Source organism: Panthera onca, chromosome B4 (genome assembly GCF_046562875.1).
Source record: "Panthera onca isolate mPanOnc1 chromosome B4, mPanOnc1 haplotype 2, whole genome shotgun sequence".
Classification (NCBI taxonomy): domain Eukaryota; kingdom Metazoa; phylum Chordata; class Mammalia; order Carnivora; family Felidae; genus Panthera; species Panthera onca.
The window spans coordinates 118,950,747-118,972,462 of NC_138345.1; the positions used below are offsets into that span (position 1 = coordinate 118,950,747).

The 21,716-nt window shown below is 37.9% G+C and overlaps 1 protein-coding gene across 2 annotated transcripts; it reads right to left on the minus strand.

Moving 5' to 3' along the window:
• Window positions 1–582: 582 nt before the first annotated feature.
• Window positions 583–21,665, minus strand: IKBIP (IKBKB interacting protein). 2 transcript variants are annotated; one of them, XM_060656686.3, is made up of 3 exons: window positions 21,162–21,665; window positions 13,862–13,979; window positions 583–1,864 (listed from the first exon to the last, which is right to left on the minus strand). In XM_060656686.3, exons 1-3 carry the CDS (start codon window positions 21,335–21,337, stop codon window positions 1,109–1,111), a joined length of 1,050 nt encoding a protein of 349 aa, XP_060512669.1. In that variant the 5' UTR covers window positions 21,338–21,665; the 3' UTR covers window positions 583–1,108. The 2 variants fall into 2 exon arrangements, with proteins under 2 accessions (XP_060512669.1, XP_060512668.3); XM_060656685.3 differs by lacking the exon at window positions 583–1,864 and adding an exon at window positions 8,082–8,919.
• Between the last annotated feature and the right edge of the window lie 51 nt (window positions 21,666–21,716).

Genomic DNA, 21,716 nt, shown 5'->3' on the forward strand with positions numbered 1-21,716 from the left:
CATATGAGTTGTGTTCCTTTGGAGCACTCTCCATCTGAGGCTTGGCAGACCCCCTGCAATCTGTGATGCCTCTCCCTTAAACTGCTCTAGCTGCCACTTCCATACTCTATCTTAGATAATCTTTACTTGTTTCTTAAAGCTATGAAAGACCCAGGAAGGCTTACATGATTCTTTTCCTGAAGCTCCCTGGCTATGACCTTTCTAGTTTCCCTTCTAAATGGATAATGAATGCTACAGTTCTGATCCTGATAGGCAGTTCTCCAGTTAGGGCCCAAACCATACATACTATGCTTCCCTGACAGTCAAAGGTCAATGAGGGCAAGTGGGGTTCAGATCCTGCCCCATCTAGATTTCCCAGTGGTAGATTGGTAGATCCTTTCTCCCCACTTGTCTGAATGTGTGTGTGTGTGTGTGTGTGTGTGTGTGTATGTGTGGGCGCACGCGTGTTGGGTATGCATAGGGTTCTTGCTATATAAAGTTGCAAGTATATGTATTAGCATATTAATTTTGGAAAATCAAGTGCTCAACCCTTTAAAATATTTTGTTTTTACTGTACAAAACAGAATCCGTTAACCTTAAAAATAAAACAGCCGGTTATTTCACCAGCAAAATGGGTTTATTCAGGAATAACAATTGCAATTTGGGACATGCAAGCTATGGCAAAACGGTAGGCAATCCTGGAGAACAAAGGAGAGGACTACTTTTTATAGAGGAAGGGGGGCTGTTGGGAGGGATTGTTATAAACAGTCCATTGGAGTAACCTGGGAGTTTGAAATGTGGTGGCTTCTCATTGATGGAGTTGTGACAGTCTCTCACTGGCTGGGCTGCTGCCTCAGGGAGAAAATGTTCCTTCCTCCTGCTGGGGTAGTCAAGTATAGGCTTCTTCCTGTTTGGCAAAGGGCTGCAAGGAGTTGTATGGCATGAGAACTCCCCCTTCTGGCCTCTCAACTCCATTTAAATGAGGTTTCCTTTATTGAGTTTCACAAATCAAATACAAAATGATATTTGCTCCAAAATTTCATTATTTCTGAGTCATAAGTATTTTTATGACATGACTAAGGTCATGTTATTAAAAAAGTTATTTCAGTTTAATCTAAATAATTTCAAACTAATCCATATCTGAAATGTGTGTTATTTCATCTTTCATATCCTTAATCTCAGCTCGGACTATTGTTAAATTAGATATTTTTTCATTTAAGAAAGCAATTTCTTTCTCTCGTTGTAGTAAGTCAGTAACCAATCTTCCAATGCGTAGTGTTAAATCATTTACCAATGGTTCCAAACGGGAAAAGTCCTTCTTTAGATTATACACCTTTGGTTTTAGATCATTTGCAAAAGTCACGGTCTTCATAACTTTAGCTCTGTCACTTTCTAAGCTTAAAAACCTATCTGTGTGCTTGTTGAAATCATTCTTTAGCTCTGAAAGTATCTTCTTAATAGAGTTAATTTTTTGTGAATTTTCAGATGCTGTCTTCCGGAGCATTGCTGTTCGATCGATGCTACTTGAAAGAAGATCACCTATGTTTTTTACTGTATCTTTTTCTATTTTTTCTATTTTATTTTCTAATTCTTGCACAGAATCTGTCAATGATGTTGCATCAGTTACTAAACCTGAAATACGTCGTATATCTGTTTTTACAGTTGTAATCTTGAGACCAACATCTTTTGCCATGGAAGTTGTACTTTGGTCTACTTTTGTTACATCTTGAGAAAGAGTTGTCAAATTGTTGTTCAGTATATTTTGTTTTTCAGTTATCCTGTTGGACCAGGTTTTCACTTCATAAATTTCCTCCTGTAGACGCTTTAGATGGGCAATTATTTGAAAAGACTTCCACTGTTCCACGATAGCTTCAGACTTCTGACACTATAAGAAAATATAACACCACAATAATTAACTTGATTAAAAGCTTAATATTTAAAATTCAACTTAAATTTTAGGTGCTATTTATTTTGTTTTTTAATGTTTATTCATTTTTGAGAGACAGAGAGTGAGGTGAGGATGGGCAGAGAGGGAGACACAGAATTTGAAGCAGGCTCCACGCCCAGCACAGAGCCCTATGCGGGGCTTGAACTCACCAAATACGAGATCATGATCTGAGCTAAAGTCAGATGCTTAACTGACTGAGCTACCCATGCGCCTCCATAATTTTTGAAACATAAGTTTGTAGCTATTTCAAGTGCTAGAATGAAGGGACCAATGCCCAAGACTCCATATGCATATCTTTATTGTCCTATTACATTTAAAGATTTTATTTTTAAGTAATTTCCACACCCAACATGGGTTGGACTTACAACCCAGAGATCAAGTCACATGCTCTACTGACTGAAAAAGCCAGGTTCCCCTCTCCTATTACTTTTATGAATAATTTCCTGGGTTATCTATCCATGAATAATTCAATTAACTAATTCTTAAATTCCTAGTATTTTAGGCATACCAAGTGTGAGGGACATAAAGATGAGTACAGCTTGGGTTGTGACCTCAACTCAGTGTAGCAGAGGATAGATATGTAAAAAGCAAAACAACCAGAGAACAAAAAAACGATCTCCAAAGTTCTAAAATCCTGTGATTTCAAATACAAGTGGTTCTCAACTTTTGTATATTTCCATGCCATCCTCCTTCCCCACCATCCATTGTAATACTGATATCTATAAATTGTCATTTTGGTTTAACTTGGATACATTAGTTGCTGAACATTTTTCCCCATCCCATCCAACCCCTAGTTGATGAACATTTTGAGCCACATAACTGCCTGGCAGCTATGACAAGCTGAAATGTAGAATAGTTAACTCATAGTAGTGATTCCCCCTCCTTGCCCATATGTTTGATTTCAAAACATATTTTAGGACTTTTCTCCTCAGTAGGTTTATGCTATGTTATTTAATGGTGGGGAGAGGTGGCCCAAAATATTTTTTGGTAGTGAAGTTAGAATGTGAAAATGTTATTATTGGTGTGACATTAAAGAGTAACCACAAACCGGAAGGAAATCAAGTAGTGATTGCAAAAACACTTGTTTTTTTTTAAGGGAAAGGTTTTGCAAGTGTATTTGCTGAAACAGAGCCTCCAAAGGGTGAAGAAAGTAGATGGCTTATTTCTTCTATTTCATTATTAGGTTATTATTTATTAACATATTTACTCTGGTAGAGTAAATGTAGCTTACCAGCATTACACAGAGTCCTCAGAAAGAGCTTACTTTATTTTTTAATTATTTATTTATTTTTGAGAGTGAGGGGAGAGAGAATTCCAAGCAGGCTCCACCCTGTGAGGGAAGAGCCTGCCTAGGGGCTCCACATGGGGCTTAAATTCAGGAGCCCATGAGATCATGACTTGAGTTAAAATCAGGAGTCGAATGCTTAACCCACTGAGCCACCCAGACGCTCCAGAACTTTATTTTTATAAGGATCAGATCATTAAGAAACTGCTAGTAAGGCTCTCTTTCACTTGATAGCTTATAAAAGCAATTTATCATGAACTTCTATTGATCTTTACTAACATATTAACTGAACACAGTGTAGGAATAGTCTTGAAATTGTTTCACCAAATTGTTTTTAGAATTACTTAGGGCTTGTTTAAATTATTTGCCTAGAATGGACAGAAGAGTTGGAGAGTCTACCAAAAAGATTCACAAGATTCAGTCAGAAATTTAAATATTTACCAAATTCCTATCATATATACAAGGTACTAAGCTAGATGCTGTCCTGTAATGGTCAGTATTATCTCAATCTGCAAGTGGAGCAAAATGGTTCAAGGGAATGATGTGGGTCCAACTAGTTTTCCAAAAACTTTGATAAAAGATCTTTGAACTGTAACTAAAGGACCTGGAAATTTTATTAATCTCTAAAATTTAAAACCATGTAAAGCCAGAAGGGGTCTTAGAGATTAAAAAAAAAATTTTTTTTTAATGTTTATTTATTTTTGAGAGAGACAGAGACCGAATGCAAGTGGTTTAGGGGCAGAGAGAGAAGGAGACACAGAAGCAGAAGCAGAAGCAGGCTCCAGGCTCTGAGCTGTCGGCACAGAGCCCGACACGGGGCTCGAACTCATGAGCTGTGAGATCATGACCTGAGCCGAAGTCTGACGCTCAGCTGACTGAGCCACCCAGGCGCCCCAGAGATTTTTTGATATAATTCCCTCATTTTACAAATTAAAAAACTGAGCCCCCAAATAAAGTGCCCAAGAACACACAGTTAGTGGCAGAGCCTAGATTGGAAGATTCTGGCCTAAGGCTTTTTCTCCACCTTGCTTTCCTACTCTTGCCTAAACATTTATCAGTTCCTTCTTATGCCCAAGGCCCAAACAATTTTAGGTCATAGTTACAACCTTTGGGTGACTTACAGTCTTCTTTAATGGTGACATGGAAGAGACACATTTGGCAGAATTAGTTTTTTGAATTCTCAAGATGGTTCTATTGATAGATTTCTTGTGATTTTCTCCCCATGATTGAACAGTAGCAGGTTGCATTGTATAGTGGGAGGTCAGTAGCCTCTGGAGTTAGACAGACGTAGCAGTGTGACTACAAGTTTCCTAACCTTGATAAACCCCAATTTCCTCATTTGAATAATGGGTGTCAAGGCTAGCAAAGTTGTAGTGGGAAGTAGTGATAATATGGGTCATGGTAGGTACTCAATACACAGAGCTGTTACTGTTGACAATGATGAACACAGACTTCCTAGCAGTGTTTGACACATAATAACTCAAAATGCTAGTTCTCTCCTCCCTTGCTGTGAAAGCTGCGATGGAGCATTTTGAATCATATTAAATTAATACTTTATAGCTGAACTAAAACAAAACAAAACAAAACAGATGATGGGCAAATTTGCAGAGCTTTTGCCACCTGTGCAAATATGAAGTATATAGAGAAATGAGTTTTTTCCATGTGTTTGGTGAATTTGCAGTATCATTATTTTTAATGACATATTAATCTTGGATCGAGATTATAGATTCATAGAAAGGTAATCAGGTTAAGATGAAAAATAATGCCATTGACTTTGTATCTTACTAGTTTTCCATTAAACCATATGGATAATAAATCAACATTTTTATTTTTCATTATAAAATATAAAAGTACACTTAGTCAACAGCTTACAATCATTAGGCAAAATTTAAGGAAACATATTTTTTTAAATTTTTTCTTTGACGTTTATTTATTTTTGAGACAGAGACAGAGCATGAATGGGGGAGGGGTAGAGAGAGGGAGACACAGCATCTGCAGTAGGCTCCAGGCTCTGAGCTATCAGCACAGAGCCCGACGCAGGGCTCAAACTCATGGACTGTGAGATCATGACCTGAGCCAAAGTTGGATGCTTAACCGACATAAATAGATTCTTTTAAGTTTATTTATTTTGAGAGACAGAAATAGCACACACAAGTGAGGGAAGGGCAGAGAGAGAGAGGGAGAGCGGGAATCCCAAGCAGGTTCTGCACTGCCAGCACAGAGCCCGACAGGGGACTCGAACTCATGAACCATGAGATTACAACTTGAGCTGAAGAGTTGGACGCTTAACCTACTGAATCATCCAGGCACTCCATAAATAGATTTTTAAACTTTGCATCCAGAAGTTAAAAAAATTAGGTGTTTGTTTTGTAAAAGTGATTTACTTGTACTAAATTAAAAAAATGGACCCAGTACTATCAGAAATTAACTGATATAAAATTTGTTATCAATTACAAAGATACAAAAATGTGTTTTAGAATATGGTAATCTTCCTTAAAGGAAAGACTAACAGTATAATTTAATATTTGATACACAGGAAGTTCTTGAAATTTCAAGGATCTGTGTTATATAAATGAATGTAAGAAACAGAAGACAAATCAGGTACATCTAAATCTGACAGGTTTTTATAGGAAAAACTGAATAAAGGAAAATATACATATGCACATGTACATAATATGCATATACATGTACGCAATAGTTTTCTCGTGAAATACTTAGAGAAAGGCAGTTTTTGATTCCCTTGTAACTGTCACTATAGAACAGAATGGCCATCTTGTTTCCATTCATTTTCTGTAACCAGTACTATGGTATATACAAGTTAATACTGATGTATCAAATATGGTAATAGGCCAAATAAATAAATAAAAGTGAAGATCACATCTGAGATGTTGGGTTGGAAGCTGAAATAACAAAGTTCTAGTGAAGTTCAGAATCTATTTTATTAGCATTAAAATAAAAGTAAACAAAAACAATTTTGTCAGTGCACACAGATAAGAACTTAAGACATTCAGAAGTCAAGGGATTTAATGTTAAGATTCCAGAAATTAATGCTATGCTTTTAATAGTAGCATTCTTTCAGGCTTATCTTTATGACCCATGGCTGTCTACCATAGGACCTCCTAAACCCAAAACAGAACTTGTTTGGCATTTTTAAAAAAATGTGCAAATTTACATAATAAAACTACCTGACCACAACTACTTTTCGCAATTGACTGCTTTCAAGTTCTTTGTGTTTATTTTTTATAACTATGATCATGCATTTAAACTTATTTTTTAAAGTTTATTTAACATTTTAATTTATTTAAAAAATCTCTACACCAAACATGGGGCTCAAACTCGCAATCCTGAGATCAACAGTCACATGCTCTTTCAAGTGAGCCAGCCAGGTGCCCCTCAAGCCAGGTGCCCAGCCAGGTGCCCCTCAATTCCACTGATATTACATAATAAAACTGGGACTATAGTTGGTTATTGGCAAGAAGACACAAGTAAGAATAGTACTTCCTTCCATATGCAATTGACTCAGTTTTCAATGCCAAGCTTGGACACTTTGATACATCAGTCACCAATAAGAGTCTTATGTGTTCCCCCAACCCTGAACATTTTCCGATTATCATTATTTGAAAAATCTGACTAGATCTCCCCTTAATCACATCTCAGTATGTCTACATCTTATTCCTTATGACTCCATTATATGAGTTAGAATAAAATAAAATCACTATGTAAAACAAATTGGCTTGGGTAGTTTGGGAGCTCTTTAAAACAACGACATATGCTTAGTTACCTTATAGTTACCATAATTTCTCATTATGTTGCTTTTTCCTCTTTAAAATAGGCCACAGGTGTATTGGTATATTTTTATTGTAGATAAAATAATTTATCTAGAGACCATGTATCTAGCAAACTCGAGAGTCTGTAACACAGATAGAACCTTTGAAAAAACAAAGAAAGCCCAGGTATACAAAGATATTCCAATAGTCCATACTTCAGAGGATACACACTTAATTCATAGGGTAAAAACTTCAATAGAAACATCTTTACTTTTTTTTTTTTTTAATTAAAAAAAATTTAAAGTAATCCCTATGCCCAACATGGGGCTTAAACTCATGACCTTGAGATCAAGAGTTGTATACTCTATGGACTGAACCAGCCAGGCACCCCCATATTTACTCTTATTTAAAAATTCTTACAAGTATCTGTAACATATTTTAGAACCTTAATAAAAAGTAAAAATGTTTCCCAGGCTCCATAGTTTTCAAAAAGTACATATTAATTCATAGCAAAGCACCTTAAGTTCCTCCTTGGGCATCTTATTTTTCATTTTAGACAAATTCCCTATGCACTTGGTGGTCTGGATCTTGGCTTGCAGTAAATTACAAAGCAAATGCAGAACTGATTAGGGCAGGCACATTCCCACCCAACCTCGGGCCAATGAGTCGCATCTTTAGGTGGTAATAAGGGTATAAGAAATAGACATAAGGTTTGAAAATATAGCAAACTAGGGTCATTTAGTGAGAAGGGAAATACTCCTCAATAGCTTCTAGCCATGTTAATATATTTGGGTCCAATGTAATAGGTGAAATTCATAGTAATGCCCATTAATTATTAGAAAAACATTTAAAAATATTAAGTATATTGTTTTAAAAAAGCAGAGAAGTTATTTTGGAAATATTTCTATTTAAAATGGCCAAAATGAAATAAATTTTATTGCTTAAAAGGGTAAGCTTTGATTATCTGGATAATCCAAGTGTGTGAATATCTCACTTACTTGCTGCTAATGTAGGATAAAGTGAGGCATATCAAAATAACATAAAAGCATGGAAACAATAAGTTTACGTATAACAATATGGTCATCAAAATAAATGTAGTGCATTTAAAAATCATTATCAATTCCTTTATTTTCTGGATTATATTCTTCTAAAGTTCCCTTTTCTCTTGTATTTGAATATACCATAAAATCATGAACTTTTCCTTTTAGAACATCCAGTTCATTTTGCATCTTTAATATGCTATTATCATACTGAATTCCTTCAAGGGTTTTCTGCATCTCCATTATTTCAGATACTGCTTTCAGCATATCATCTTCCATATTAAACATCTGAGTAGTCAAGTCTTCTATTTTTTTTTCTGTCCCTATCAGATCCTGAGAGACCCTGAGAACAGAGCGAATAGCACTTTCAATTGCTGGCAAATGTGTCTTGCATTCTTCAACTTTGGGTTCATAGCTGGAAAGCTTATGAGTCAGGTCTTCATCTCTGGCAAAGAGAGCATGCTGTTCCTCTTCTAACTTTTCAACTGCTTTTGTATCAGAGCCAAGCTGCTCTTCTACTCGCAGAAGATCCTCTTCTTCTTGTCTTTTTACTGTTCTAATATTTCTTAGTGTGCTATCTTCCAAATCTTTTAGCCTTTCAGTGAGCAATTTTATTTCTTGTTCAGCTGAGTTAATTTGGACAGTAACTTGAGAATGTATGTGTTTTGATTCTGATTTGAAAGTGTCTGTATTAACATTCATTTCATCTAGGCTTCTTTTCCAGAAATCTGAAACATTCTGGAATTTCTCATTAAGGCTTTGCATCTTTTGGGTGAGCAGCTCTTCACTATTTTGAATGTCATGCATGGTACTTTGCAGGCTGGATACTTCCTGCTCAAACTGGGTCACCAAGGACATGGATGATGCAGCTTCCTGCAGGATACTTTCAGTAGACTCAAGCTGTATTTATAACACAAAACAATTCCCAAAGCTACTTAATAACTTTTATATTAGGGAAACACACTTTAACAATCACACCCCCAGTTCAAATTTTGAATATGTCTGAGATATCCAATTATATCAGAAGCATAATGACAGAAAAACATTTTAAATAAATGCGATAGATTAGCACTATGGTAGAAAAACATGCACCTGAATTTATAAATCTAAATATTTGCACATTTTCATGGAAGGATATTCAAGAAAGAAATAATGTCAAAGAAGCCTGAAGTATATCACATTTCCTTCTTTTCTTACTCCAATGGAGAGCAACCTAGTTGTCATTTTTATAGTTATTTGGCTTTTTTTAGAAACTGTAACCTAGTTAATTCTAGTTAATCACAGAATTCTAGTTAATCATAGAATTCTAGTTAATCATAGATTTATTTCTTAAGTTCTATGATTCTGGAAGAGTTTGTGCCTGAAAATTTCTTGACTGACCTCTTACAGAGAAGGTACCAGAATCAGATCTTATAGCTATAACAAAGGCAAAAATGAATAAAAATCATGTTCAGTGAGGCAACTCACATCAAATAGTAATCTGTGCTAATAAGTATATTTCGGTAAAGTTTCTGGCATCTCCTCATATGTGCCTAGAATAGAGACAGGTCAAGCTGTGGACCTCTTTTAGTCTAAACTTACGTATAGATAACAGCCTTAGAGACTATAGGAAGGTCTAGAATGATCATTAACTTATTAAATATTTCAGCATAGTGTTGAAGACATAATACTATAAAAGACATGGTTCTGCCCTTAGGCAGCTTCGTTTAATTGAGGAGAAAGCCAAGTCTACGTGTGTTATTACAGGGGAAGAATTATGGAAGCACTTACATGGGGCACCAAAACCAGACTTCAATGATCAAGGAAAATATTCCAGAAGTATTATCTAATGTCTGCTTCTAGTTACTTTTTTAAATCATCCTACACACTAGAGCCAAATTAAGCTTTTAAAAACTGCCATGAACATGATGGTACAACATTAAAAAACCCACAATGTTTCCTAATACTTCTAATATGATAAAGTCCTAAATTTATCTCTATATGCTATTCTTCCCTCCTTGTTGCTTAGCTAAGTTGTCTTTCCTTTAAGGTTCAGACCAGATCTCACCCCTCAGTGCAGCATTCCTCCACAGCCCTAGCCCTGACAGCCCAAACTTCTGGAGCACCTATTGTGTTGTGTAATTTGACACCTGTTTGGTACTTAGCACACATAATTAAAGAATTTTTGAGTGTTCGCTCTGTGCCAGACCTCGTGCTACACACTAGGTATGAAAATATAGACATAATATGGTTCCTGACTTTATAACAGGACAGAGGAGACAGCACTTTGGATCTTTTACATCACATTCTGGAGATCTATTAAGATTTATTGATCATCGGGGTGCCTCAGTCGGTTAGGCGTCCGACTCTCAGTTTTGGCTCTCATGATCTCACAGTTTTGTGAGTTTCAGCCCTGCATTGGGCTCTGCGCTGACAGTGCGGAGCCTGCTTGGGATTTTCTCTCTCTCTCTCTCTCTCTCTCTACTCCTCCCCTGCTCATGCTGTCTTTCTCTCAAAATAAATAAATAAACTTAAAAAATAAAAGATTTCTTGATTATCCTCTGTTCCATTATTAGGCATCAGGGGTATAGAGATAAAAAACACAGTGTTGGCTCTAAAGAGCAGTAAAGGAGGCAAATTAATGACAACAAAAACTGACAATAGATTATGATTCGTGTCATGACAGAATTAGCATGGGGAGAATGGATGCTTTGAGGGGAGATCAGCAGTCTGAAATGAGGAAAGGCTTAGAAGTGACTCCAAAATCTGACTCTTCAACAGACTGATGTTATTAGGTGAAGATATGAAAGCTTCTAAATTCCTTGGGGAAGAAAGCATGTCTAATGCTTTTTTGTAGCCCCTGTATCTTATGGTATAAAAAACATGTTTGTTGATATTTAGGAAGAATGGCCATAAACCTTCTAGGCCTACCCAGTCAAGATCTGAAGCAATCCCAGGTGAAAGCTAGGAACAATGTGTGACCAAATATAATAAAACCACTCTGAAGCCTTGTTTAAAAATTATTTTTATGGGTGCCTGGCTGGTTCAGTCAATAGAGCATGCAACTCTTGATCCCGGGGTTGTAAGTTCGAGTCCCACATTGAGTGTAGACATTACTTAAAAATAAAATTTTCAGGGGCGCCTGGGTGGCTCAGTCGGTTAAGCGTCCGACTTCAGCTCAGGTTATGGTATCACGGTCTGTGAGTTCGAGCCCCGCGTCAAGCTCTGTGCTGACAGCTCGGAGCCTAGAGCCTGCTTCGGATTCTGTGTCTCCCTCTCTCTCTGACCCTCCCCCGTTCATGCTCTGTCTCTCTCGATCTCAAAAATAAATAAACATTAAAAAATAAATAAATAAATAAAAATAAAATAAAATCTTCAGGGGTGCCTGGGTGGCTCAGTTGGTTGAGCATCTAATTGGTTTCGGCTCAAGTCATGATATCACGGTTCGTGGGTTCGAGGCCCATGTTGGACTCTTGTGCTGGCAGTGTACAACCTGCTTGGGATCCTCTCTCCCTGCCCCTCCGCTGCTCACATGCTCTATCTCAAAATAAATAAACTTAAAAAAAAAATAAGATCTTTAAAAAATTATTTTTAATGTACACATGTAGCTATAATACAAGATCCTTTAGAAAATTTTTTTTAAATTTTTTTTAACATTTATTCATTTTTTGAGAGACAGAGATAGAGCGTGAGTGGGGGAGGGGCGGAGAGAGAGGGAGACACAGAATCCGAAGCAGGCTCCAGGCTCTGAGCTGTCAGCACAGAGCCCGATGCGCGGCTTGAACTCACAAACCGTGAGATCATGACTTGAGCCAAAGTCGGACACTTAACCGACTGAGCCACCCAGGCGCCCCTAGAAATTAATTCTGAGAAATATTTGTACATCAGTAATACTGTTAGTTGTCTTAATATCAGCATTTTGAAGACGTAAGCTTATCTTCACCGAAGGTAATTTCCTATTTAGGCTGTTTATCAGACCATCATTGTAATCTGGACGCACTATATCCCAGTAGACCCCAACCAAGTACAAAATCAACTTTTCACCATAGTAAAGGTCTCAAGATTTAATCTAAAAATACATGGTGTTTAGCATGCTACAATAATTTGCATTTAGGGGCTGTCAATGTATCCTAATAGTTTTTTCATATTTTTTGAAAAAGGGCTTAATACCTTAAATTTATTACTATTTAAAGTTTTCAAAAAGTTTGCGTATACATTATATCACATCTGATCCTCATAAAAATCCTGTTATTCTCATTTAATAAATGATGAAATAGAGGCCAAGAGAAGTTAAAGTTATTTTTCTAAGGTCACACAGTTGTGATGAGAGCCCACATCTAGTTGTTTTCCTCTCCTACTGATTATGCTGGCCTTTAGGACCAGCTTTGCGAAAAGGCAGCTATTGTTGAACTACTCCTAGGGAAGACTGGGAGAGAAAGAGTTTTGCGAAGACTGAATATTTCTTGGATCCCATGATGATATTTTAAAAATCTGCCTCAAAAAGCATTTTAATTGCCACCAAATTTTTCACTTAAAAAGGAAGTCTTTCTTCAAAATTTATTTTCAATAGCTTTTAAGTACACGGAGTTCCTATCTCCTGGGATTTTTTTTTCCATAATTTTTCTAATTCTATAAATATGTGTGTGTGTGTGTGTGTGTGTGTGTGTGTGTATACACATATATATATACACATATATAGAGCATGCAACTCTCGATCCCGGGGTTGTAAGTTCGAGCCCCACATTGGGTGTAGACATTACTTAAAAATAAAATTTTCAGGGGCGCTTGGGTGGCTCAGTTGGTTGAGCATCTAATTGGTTTTGGCTCAAGTCATGATATCACAGTTCGTGGTTTCAAGCCCCATTACATATTTTATAATTTTATAGCCCCAACAAGTACAACCAGATTCCAACTTGAGCCCTATGTCAAAATACCCATTCTTGCAGCCCTATATGCAGCTTCTTTCCAAGGCCCCTAAGCTTACCCTCTACGGAATCCCCTGACATATGTGAGAGGTGTATAATTTTCATCCATGGCTTTTCTCTTCTGGGGGATTATATACTAATTCTGTGCATGAGGCTGCAGGAACTCAGACCCTCCATTTCATTTGTCTATTTTGTAAATCCTTGTTCACCTTGGTGCCAAGCACAAGTCCTTGTCTACCTTATGACATGAGTAAAGGTTTAGTGAATGAATAAATGAACAAAGAAGGCATGTTTCCCAGTGATAGCTTGATTTCTGTTAGCCAGACAAGACCTCCATGATGCTTTATTGGTTGCAGCTGACTTCTCCTGAGAAGCATGGCAGTTAAAATTTTTTTATCTGTCTCACATATCTAAGAATTCCAGCAATAATGCATCTACATTTGCAGGTTTAAGAAACACAACATACACATGGATTTTAATTTTCATTTGGCTACAGAATCAATATTTATTTTTATATTAGTCATTATTATATGCAGATGTATATAAATTTACGAGCTGGAAAGTGAAGAAAAAAAAAAGCAACTGATGGATCTTTGCCCAAAAAGTCCATTCCTATTCTAATTTTGTACCTACCTAAAGAACAATTATATTTTCAGTACCCTAGACACTTAAATAGAAATTTGGAGTCATATCAATATGAGAATATTGGTCTTTTTAAACAGTAACATATATTATATTAAAAAGAATCCTTTCCTTTCAAAATAATCTGAGTCTAAATTGGATTGAAGGGGAGAATGTAAAGATGTAGGAAAACCAGTGAGAGTTAAGACAGTAATGGTCTAACAGGCAGGAAAAAGGAAATTATGAACTGGGGTAGAAGTGTGGTAGTAGGGAAGAAAAATGGGAAAATCTTCCCAAATAAGCCAATTAATAATTACCTTTTCTGAAATTAAACTGATTTTACTTTGAAGTCCTTGGAACTTGTTGGTTTCTATTTTCAGTAACTGGTATTGGCTTTCCACCTTTGCAAACTTTTCCGACTGCTGAAATACAAACCTGGAAAAGAAAAAAAAAATTCACTACCTCCTAATTTATATCCATTTAAGTTAGAATTTTTTAAAAAAGTTTATTTATTTATTGTGAGTGTGTGCACAAGTGAGGGAGGGGCAGAGAGAGAGAGGGTTAGAGAGAATCCCAAGTAGGCTCCATACTGTCAGCACAAGTCAGCACATACAAGTCAGAGCCTGACTTGGGGCTTGATCCCATGAACCCTGAGATCATGACCTGAGCTGATATCAAGAGTCGTATGCTTAACTGACTGAGCCACCCAGGCCCCCAAGTTTGAATTCTGAAGGAACATTTTATACTTCTGGTAAGGACAACATAAATTCTGGTATGAGTGGTGACAGCCTTTAGTAGTTTATTTCAACAAATTAATAGAAAGTGAAAACTATTCCTGTTCAAGTCTAAGTTCAGGAGTGAGATGGTGTGATAGTTGTATGCACAAGAAATATTTTGGAGGAAGAAACGATGAATTATCTAGAACAAGATATGGGATCCCTACTATTTTTCTCAAGGCTATATATGGGTAATATCTAGAAAATAAGTGTTTTCATACTGAAATGTAGAAGAGTTACCTATATAAAAAAAGTATTAAATTTTTTTTTTTAATGTTTATTTTTGAGAGAGAAAGAGAATGAACAGGGCGGGGAGGCGGGGGGTGCAGAGAGAGAGGCAGACACAGAATCTGAAGCAGGCTCCAGGCTCTCAGCTATCAGCACAGAGCCCGACGTGGGGCTTGAGTTCATGAACTGTGAGATCATGACCTGAGCTGAAGTTGGACGCTTAACCGACTGAGCCACCCAGACAACCCCCCAAAAAAGGTATTTTTAAACTAAAATGTAGAAAAGAAAATAAAATTGGAATAGGACAGAGAGATGATGATTAGAAGTCGCAAAATAACAATAGTTAAAACTATGAAAACAGGAGTCATTGTCAAAGTGGTGATATAATGCAATGCCGGGAGTATAAGCTCTACAATTAATTATACTCAACACTACGAGTCATATAGGTGTACTTTATTTTCTACATAAGTGTACTTTAGATAGATGCCATTTTAAAATTGGATTGTATTCTTCATCTGATAAAGTAGCAAAGGGTAGAAGCATAAAAAAGTTATCCAAATCTTAAAAACAATAAATAGAGTTTGTATAGGACTTGAAATAAGCAAACACAAAAGAAATGCTTTGGATCTAATACCATTTTGGTTCATCTACTTTGACTCAATTCTTTGGGCTCAGAAAAAGCAGCGGTTAAAATTCTTTGTGTTATTTATTGAGTCATCAAAAAGCAGTGGAGCAGAACCATATGAAGAAAGTACTTAAATTATAGTACATAGACCAGTGGTTCAAAAGCTTTGCTACATATTGGAGTCACTTGTCTGCTTTTAAAAAGTCTCATGCCTGGATCCCACCCACAGAAATTCTGACTTATGTGGTGTAGGATGTGACTTGGATATCAGAAATCTTCAAAGCTCCCCAGATTATCTGAGTATTCAGTCAAGCTGAGAACTACTAATTGATAGTGTTTTATGAAATTGACTTCCATTGAAAGACAAACATTTAAAGATCCCAAAACTCAAAAGAAAGATGAAAGACTTCTGAGGTTTGCGTACCATTGCTAAGGTGATGTTTCAGACTCATAAATGTCATTATTAGGCTAACTTGCTATAAAACTGTCCAAAACTAAAATGAACTTTTTGCTTTTTGAACAAATTTTTACAATACTGAATGAAATAAGTTTCTTTTGATGATGGCTAATCTCTGTCCTATGAGATAACAGTGAATTGAGTAAGCCCAGGTTACATAATTAGCATAGATTGACTTTTCTCCTATGTGCTAATATGATTTTTATTTTTATTTTTTTAAAGTTTTTATTTATTTTGACAGAGCCAGAGAGAGCACGAGCAGGGGAGGGGCAGAGGAGAGGCAGACTCCCAAGCAGGCTCCATGCTGTCAGTGCAGAGCCTAACACGGGGCTGGAACCCGTGAAACTGTAAGATCCTGACCTAAGCTGAAATCAAGAGCAGGTTGCTCAACCGACTGAGCCATCCAAGTGTCCCTAATATGATATTTATTTATTTAAATGTTTATGGGGGGGAGGGGCAGAGAGAAGGGGACAGAGGATCCAAAATGGACTGGGAGAGCAGAAAGCCTGCTTTCTGTTTGTGAGGCTCCAACTCACAAACTACGAGATGACCTGAGCTGAAGTTGGACGCTTAACCAACTAAGCCACCCAGGCACCCCCCTAGTATGACATTATTTTTTTTTAACTTTTTTTAATAATGTTTTTATTTATTTTTGTGACAGAGAGAGACAGAACATGAGCAGGGGAGGGGCAGAGAGAGAGGGAGACACAGAATTGGAAGCAGGCTCCAGGCTCTGAGCTGTCAGCACAGAGCCCAATGCGGGGCTCGAACCCACAGACTGTAAGATCATGACCTGAGCCGAAGTCGGACGCTTAACTGACTGAGCCACCCAGGCGCCCCCCACCCCCTAGTATGACTTAAATAAATTTCTGGTTATTAGAAAATGCCATTATCCTAATTTTCAAAGATGAATGTATAGACTTCTTTTTTATATTGGCTGTTTCATTCTTGGATTTTAAGAGATTCTTTTCAGAGTATAGGCTTACTGAGATTAGACAGAGACCAAGGATGGAGAATACACTAATGAAATAAGTCTAATTTCAGAGATTAGTTTTATCATCCTTTACTCCAGTGTTACTACAAGGATTTATCCTGTAGATCCATGTGTTTATTCAGAATAAAATCATTAGAAGAGACTTTTGTGAAGGTTGATCCACTACTATAACACATTATAGCACTTTTCATTTTATTAAAACTTTTAATGCTGGCTATTTCTGGACTTCTCTTTAACATTAAAATATTAAGCAAAACCTTGGAGAAAACTATGTCATATTAGTGCAAATATCTCTGATGATAATTTGTAGTTTTTTTTTTCATGGCTAGCTTTTCAACAGATTAAAAAAAAAAGACATTGCTACATATGAATAATAATGCATGTAAGTAAAAACAAGCATAAAGATGGGGCGCCTGGGTGGCTCAGTCGGTTAAGCGTCTGACTTCAGCTCAGGTCATGATCTCACAGTTTGTGAGTTTGAGCCCTACATCGGGCTCTGTGCTGACAGCTTAGAGCCTGGAGCCTGCCTCGAATTCTGTGTCTCCCTCTCTCTCTGTTCCTCCCCCACTCATGCTGTTTCTCTCTCTCCTTCAAAAATTAATAAAAACATAAAAAAATTTTTTTAAGCTGATTTTGTGCTAGTAATGAAAAAAATGAAAAGTGGTTTGAATGGTGCTGAGTTAAAATACATTTATTTTATTTTTCACTTAGATGTGCCAGGCACTATTCTAAAATGATTCATATTGGTGCCTGGATGGCCCAGTTGGTTCAGCACCTGACTGGCTTAGGCCATGATACCACAGTTCATGAGTTTGAGCCCTGCATCGGGCTCTGTGTTGACAGCTCAGAGCCTGAAACCTGCTTCAGATTCTGTCTCCCTCTCTATCTGCTCCTCCCTAACTTGTACTCTGTCTCTCAAAAAAAAAAACAAAAAACAAAAACATTAAAAAATTTAAAATGATTTATAAATATTAACTCATTTTAACATTAAGGAGAAGGATGATTTTCTAGAAGTCAATGTTGACAGAAAGTAGCTTCAATCCTGAAAAACTAAATTTTTGAAATTGGCATCCAGAGTAGTGTCCAAAGGGCTTTGTCAGAGGCGTATTCTAACAGAAGTTCAAGGCCCCCTTATTCCCAATCTTCCTCAGTTTAGATGAGACAGACAGGGTCTACTAAGGGCTATAGCTTCTAGTTAGAAAAGGACTATAAATAGTTCTGGACTAGGGATTTTTATTTCTAGGATCTTGGCCTCTTAAGGATTAGTATCAAAGGGAGGAAGCATATCATACTGGTTAAAAGCATGGAGCTGAGGGGCACCTAGCTGGTTCAGTAGCTCAGTTGGTTGAGTGTCTGGCTTTTGATTTTGGGTCAGGTCACGATCTCACAGTTCATGAGTTCGAGCCCCATGTTAGGTTTGGCAGAGCTGCTTGGGATTCTTCCTCTCATTTGCCCCTCCCCTGATCACACATGCTCTCTCTCTCTCAGAAAAAAAAAAAAAAAGGTATGGAGCTGAGCAACTTTGGCTCTGCTATTTACTAGCTGTATAATCATCTTGGGCAAGTTATTTATCTTTGTTATAGTCTCATCTGTAAAGTGACTTCATAAGATTGTTGTAGAGAATTTAATCTCTACAAATTTATGCAGTTAGGACACTACACATCAGCTATTCTCTTATATGCTGGCCCTTTCTTTCAGACTGCTTTGTGCAGCTGCTTTTCATCCCTATGACAAGCCTATAGTAGTATAAAGGATCAGCTTTCTCCACTGCTTACAGTTGATGGAAGTTCCACATCTGTTCACTGTTGAAACCAGGGTTGGGTTTATAGTAAATGAAAGATGGAATGGATGGATTAGACCCCTTACAGGAAGAGAAGAACACCCTTATTGTTTTTTGGCCTCTTCTCATTATCATATAGGAAAAGATACAGAAGAAAGGGACCCAGGTTAACTGGCTACTTTAGTGTTGGCCTTATAACACTTCATCATCAACTCCTTCATCTATCTATTGTTGTCTACAGACACCTCAGATTCAGGGCCCTGTAGCACAAAAAAGTGTTCATTTCCTTAGGGTGTTGATTCTACGTAGCTCCTTTAGTAATCTTAGATGGTGGCAGATAGCTGACTGAGGACTTAACAGGGTTTCTCTGGCTTTGTTTCAACTTAGTAATGAAAAAGAGGCAAATAAGCAAAGGAAGTTGTTATAATGGACCTTATGCAAGAAAGGGAGTTCCAGGGCCACTAAGGTCAGTATCCACTTAGCCTTCTGTTTCATACTACAGCTTCATTTTCAGGCACAATTCTGAATGTTCAGGAAAATAGTAACCATATTCCATTTTTGAAAATCAAGGCATTTAAAGCATAACCCTTTCAGATAAAACTTCACTAACAAGAAACAACGGATAAAAGATGAAAAATGAGGTTAGTGAAAATTTTGAATGTAACTTGTGTTTTTATTGTGAGCACTGACAGTAAGTTCCTGCACTAAAGTGTCTACCTTTCAAGTTTTCCTTTATAGATTTGTTAGTGTGTTTTCCCAGAATAGTAACCAAATTACTGAAAAGTTGAACATTTTATGATGTAATTTGTCTTATATGAATATGGGTCTTTGGATAATTAATGAGAATAAATTCAGTAACTAAAACCAATTGTATTAGGTTTCAGAGAGAAGGAAGCAACATGTACAGATGATCCCCAACTTAAAATGGTTTGACTTAAATTTTTTTGACTTTTTGGTCATTCAGTACAAACTGTACCTTGAATTTTGACCTTTTCCTGGGCTAGCAATGTGATCCTGATCCTCTACTTGGTAGGATCCTCTCTCCTGATGCTAGGCAGTGGCAGCCTTTAGCTCCCTGTCTGCCATGTGACTAAGCGAGTATACAACTGATTCAAGTACAACCATTGTGTTTTTTCACTTTCAGTATTAAGTTATATAAGATATTCAATTCTTCCTTATAAAAAAGGCTTGTTAGATGATTTTGCTCAAGTGTCTGCTGATGTTAAGCATTCTGAACACATTTAAGGCAGGCTAGGCTAAACTATAATACTTGGTAGGTGAGGTGCATTAAATGCATTTTGGTCTTATGATATTTTCAATTTATCATGAGCTCACTGGGAAGTAATCCCATCCTAAGTCAAGAAAGGTCTGTATCTTTTAGCCTATTACTGAATAGCTTTCTCAGTAAAAAAGGATTCTTATTTATCTAAAGAAATTCATGCATTTTATTTATATTAAAAAATTTTTTTAATGTTTTTATTTTTGAGAGAGAGAGAGAGAGAGAGAGAGAGAGAGAGAGAGGAGGAGCACAGAGAAAGGGAGACACAGAATCCAAAGTAGGCTCTGAGCTGCCAGCAGAGTCCAACGCTGGGGCTCGAACCCACCGTCTGGGGGATCACGACCTGAGTGGAGGTCAGAAGCCCAACTGACTGAGCCACCCAGGTGCGGGACAGTCATGTATTTTAAGACATAAGAGCAGTTTATTTACAAGAATAAATTTAGTCTTTAAAATCAAAATATTACATAAACAAAATATCATATTGCTAAGATGAATAATGTCTTTTTTTTAAAAAAGCACATTCAATAACATTCAGTTTATTGTAACAAATCTTTTAACTTCAACTCAGTCACCAGTAGAGTATAATTCAAAATTTAGTACCATCAAAAATGGTCTAAAGGACATCCAGGGTCCCTTCTAGAATTCTTTTACTCTTGAAGATGAATAACTATCTTCTAAATACTTTAAAAATCAATTAAAAGTGGAGGAAATTTTAATTTAAAGCATCAGTCCTGTTATTAAGATGAAACAGGTTATTCCTCAAGAAAATGGGGAAAATACAATTAATAAGTTGGTTTTAAGGTTATTTCTAATATTCATTTTTCTTATAACAATGTATGGCTATTTGCTTGGTTTAAAAACTATAGATGTTCAGTTTTCGGTGAACACCAGAACTACACTTTTGTCATTTCACAGTAGTCAAATTCAATCTGGAATTTAGGAATACACCTTAAATTCATAACGCATGAACGATGATCAACACATGAGAAATCCTCCAAACTCTGAGGTTATCATTAACCGCTTGTTGCCCTGAGATCATAATAACTTCTTTAACGGTTGCAAACCCTGCCATTAGGCAGTTATGGGGTGAAGGTGGGACAACGGCGTCCAAGACAAATAAATGTACAGCGGACAGGAAATGGTGGGTTACACGAACGGAAAAGCTTTCGACGCGTAGCAGGCGCTTAATAAAGTTTGGCCAAATCTGCATCTCTTAAGAAATGGCCGACTGGTTCCCAGGCCTTAGTTTCAACTCCAGTTGAGTGATCAGGGCACATTACTAATACAAAGTAAAAATGAGTTGGAAGAAACGAGCGAAAAGGAAAAAAAAAAAAAAGTTGGGCTGTCCTTTTTTTGAGGCAGAGGAACCGAAGCCGCACGTCTGGGGTTTGGAGGTCAGCGGGATGCTGAACCGCGCGGCGCCCAGGGAAGAGCGGGGCGACCGTCGGAGGCCGGACCCAGGGCCCACGTCCACTTACCAGGCCAGGCCCAGGCACGTCCCCAGCGACAGCAGGCTCACGCCGGTCCGGGGGTCCGCCCAGCCCCCGCCTCCACCGCCCCGGGCCTCGGGGTTCTTCCCACCGTCGCTCCGCTTCCCCGGCTCCGAGGGGGCTCCCTTGGGTCCCGACTTCTTCCGGCTCTTCACCTCGAACATGTCTGGAGGTCCGGAGGACGACAAACCCAGAGAAGGGAGCTTCACCCTGGGTGAGCGGGACGCCTCAGCGGTGACCGCGCCCCCTCCTGGACTTAGCGCCGCCCAGAAACCTGTCCCCTCCTTTCCCGGCCGTTCTCCAGCTTCACAGACTCCTCCAGCCTCCCGCCAGCTAAGGCACCTGGCGACCTTATTTCCCCTTTCCTCAGCATTAATGCCACAAACCTGAAGAAATCGTGGATTCCGGGCGCGCGCGGCGCGCCCCGAAGCGAGGAGGCGGGAAGGGGCAGCGCGCGCCACGTGGAGCGCGCCGCCGCCCTCCCCTGTCAAGGGAGGGCGGCGGCGCGCCCCCGTGGCTTAGCCACGCCCCCGCCATGGGGTG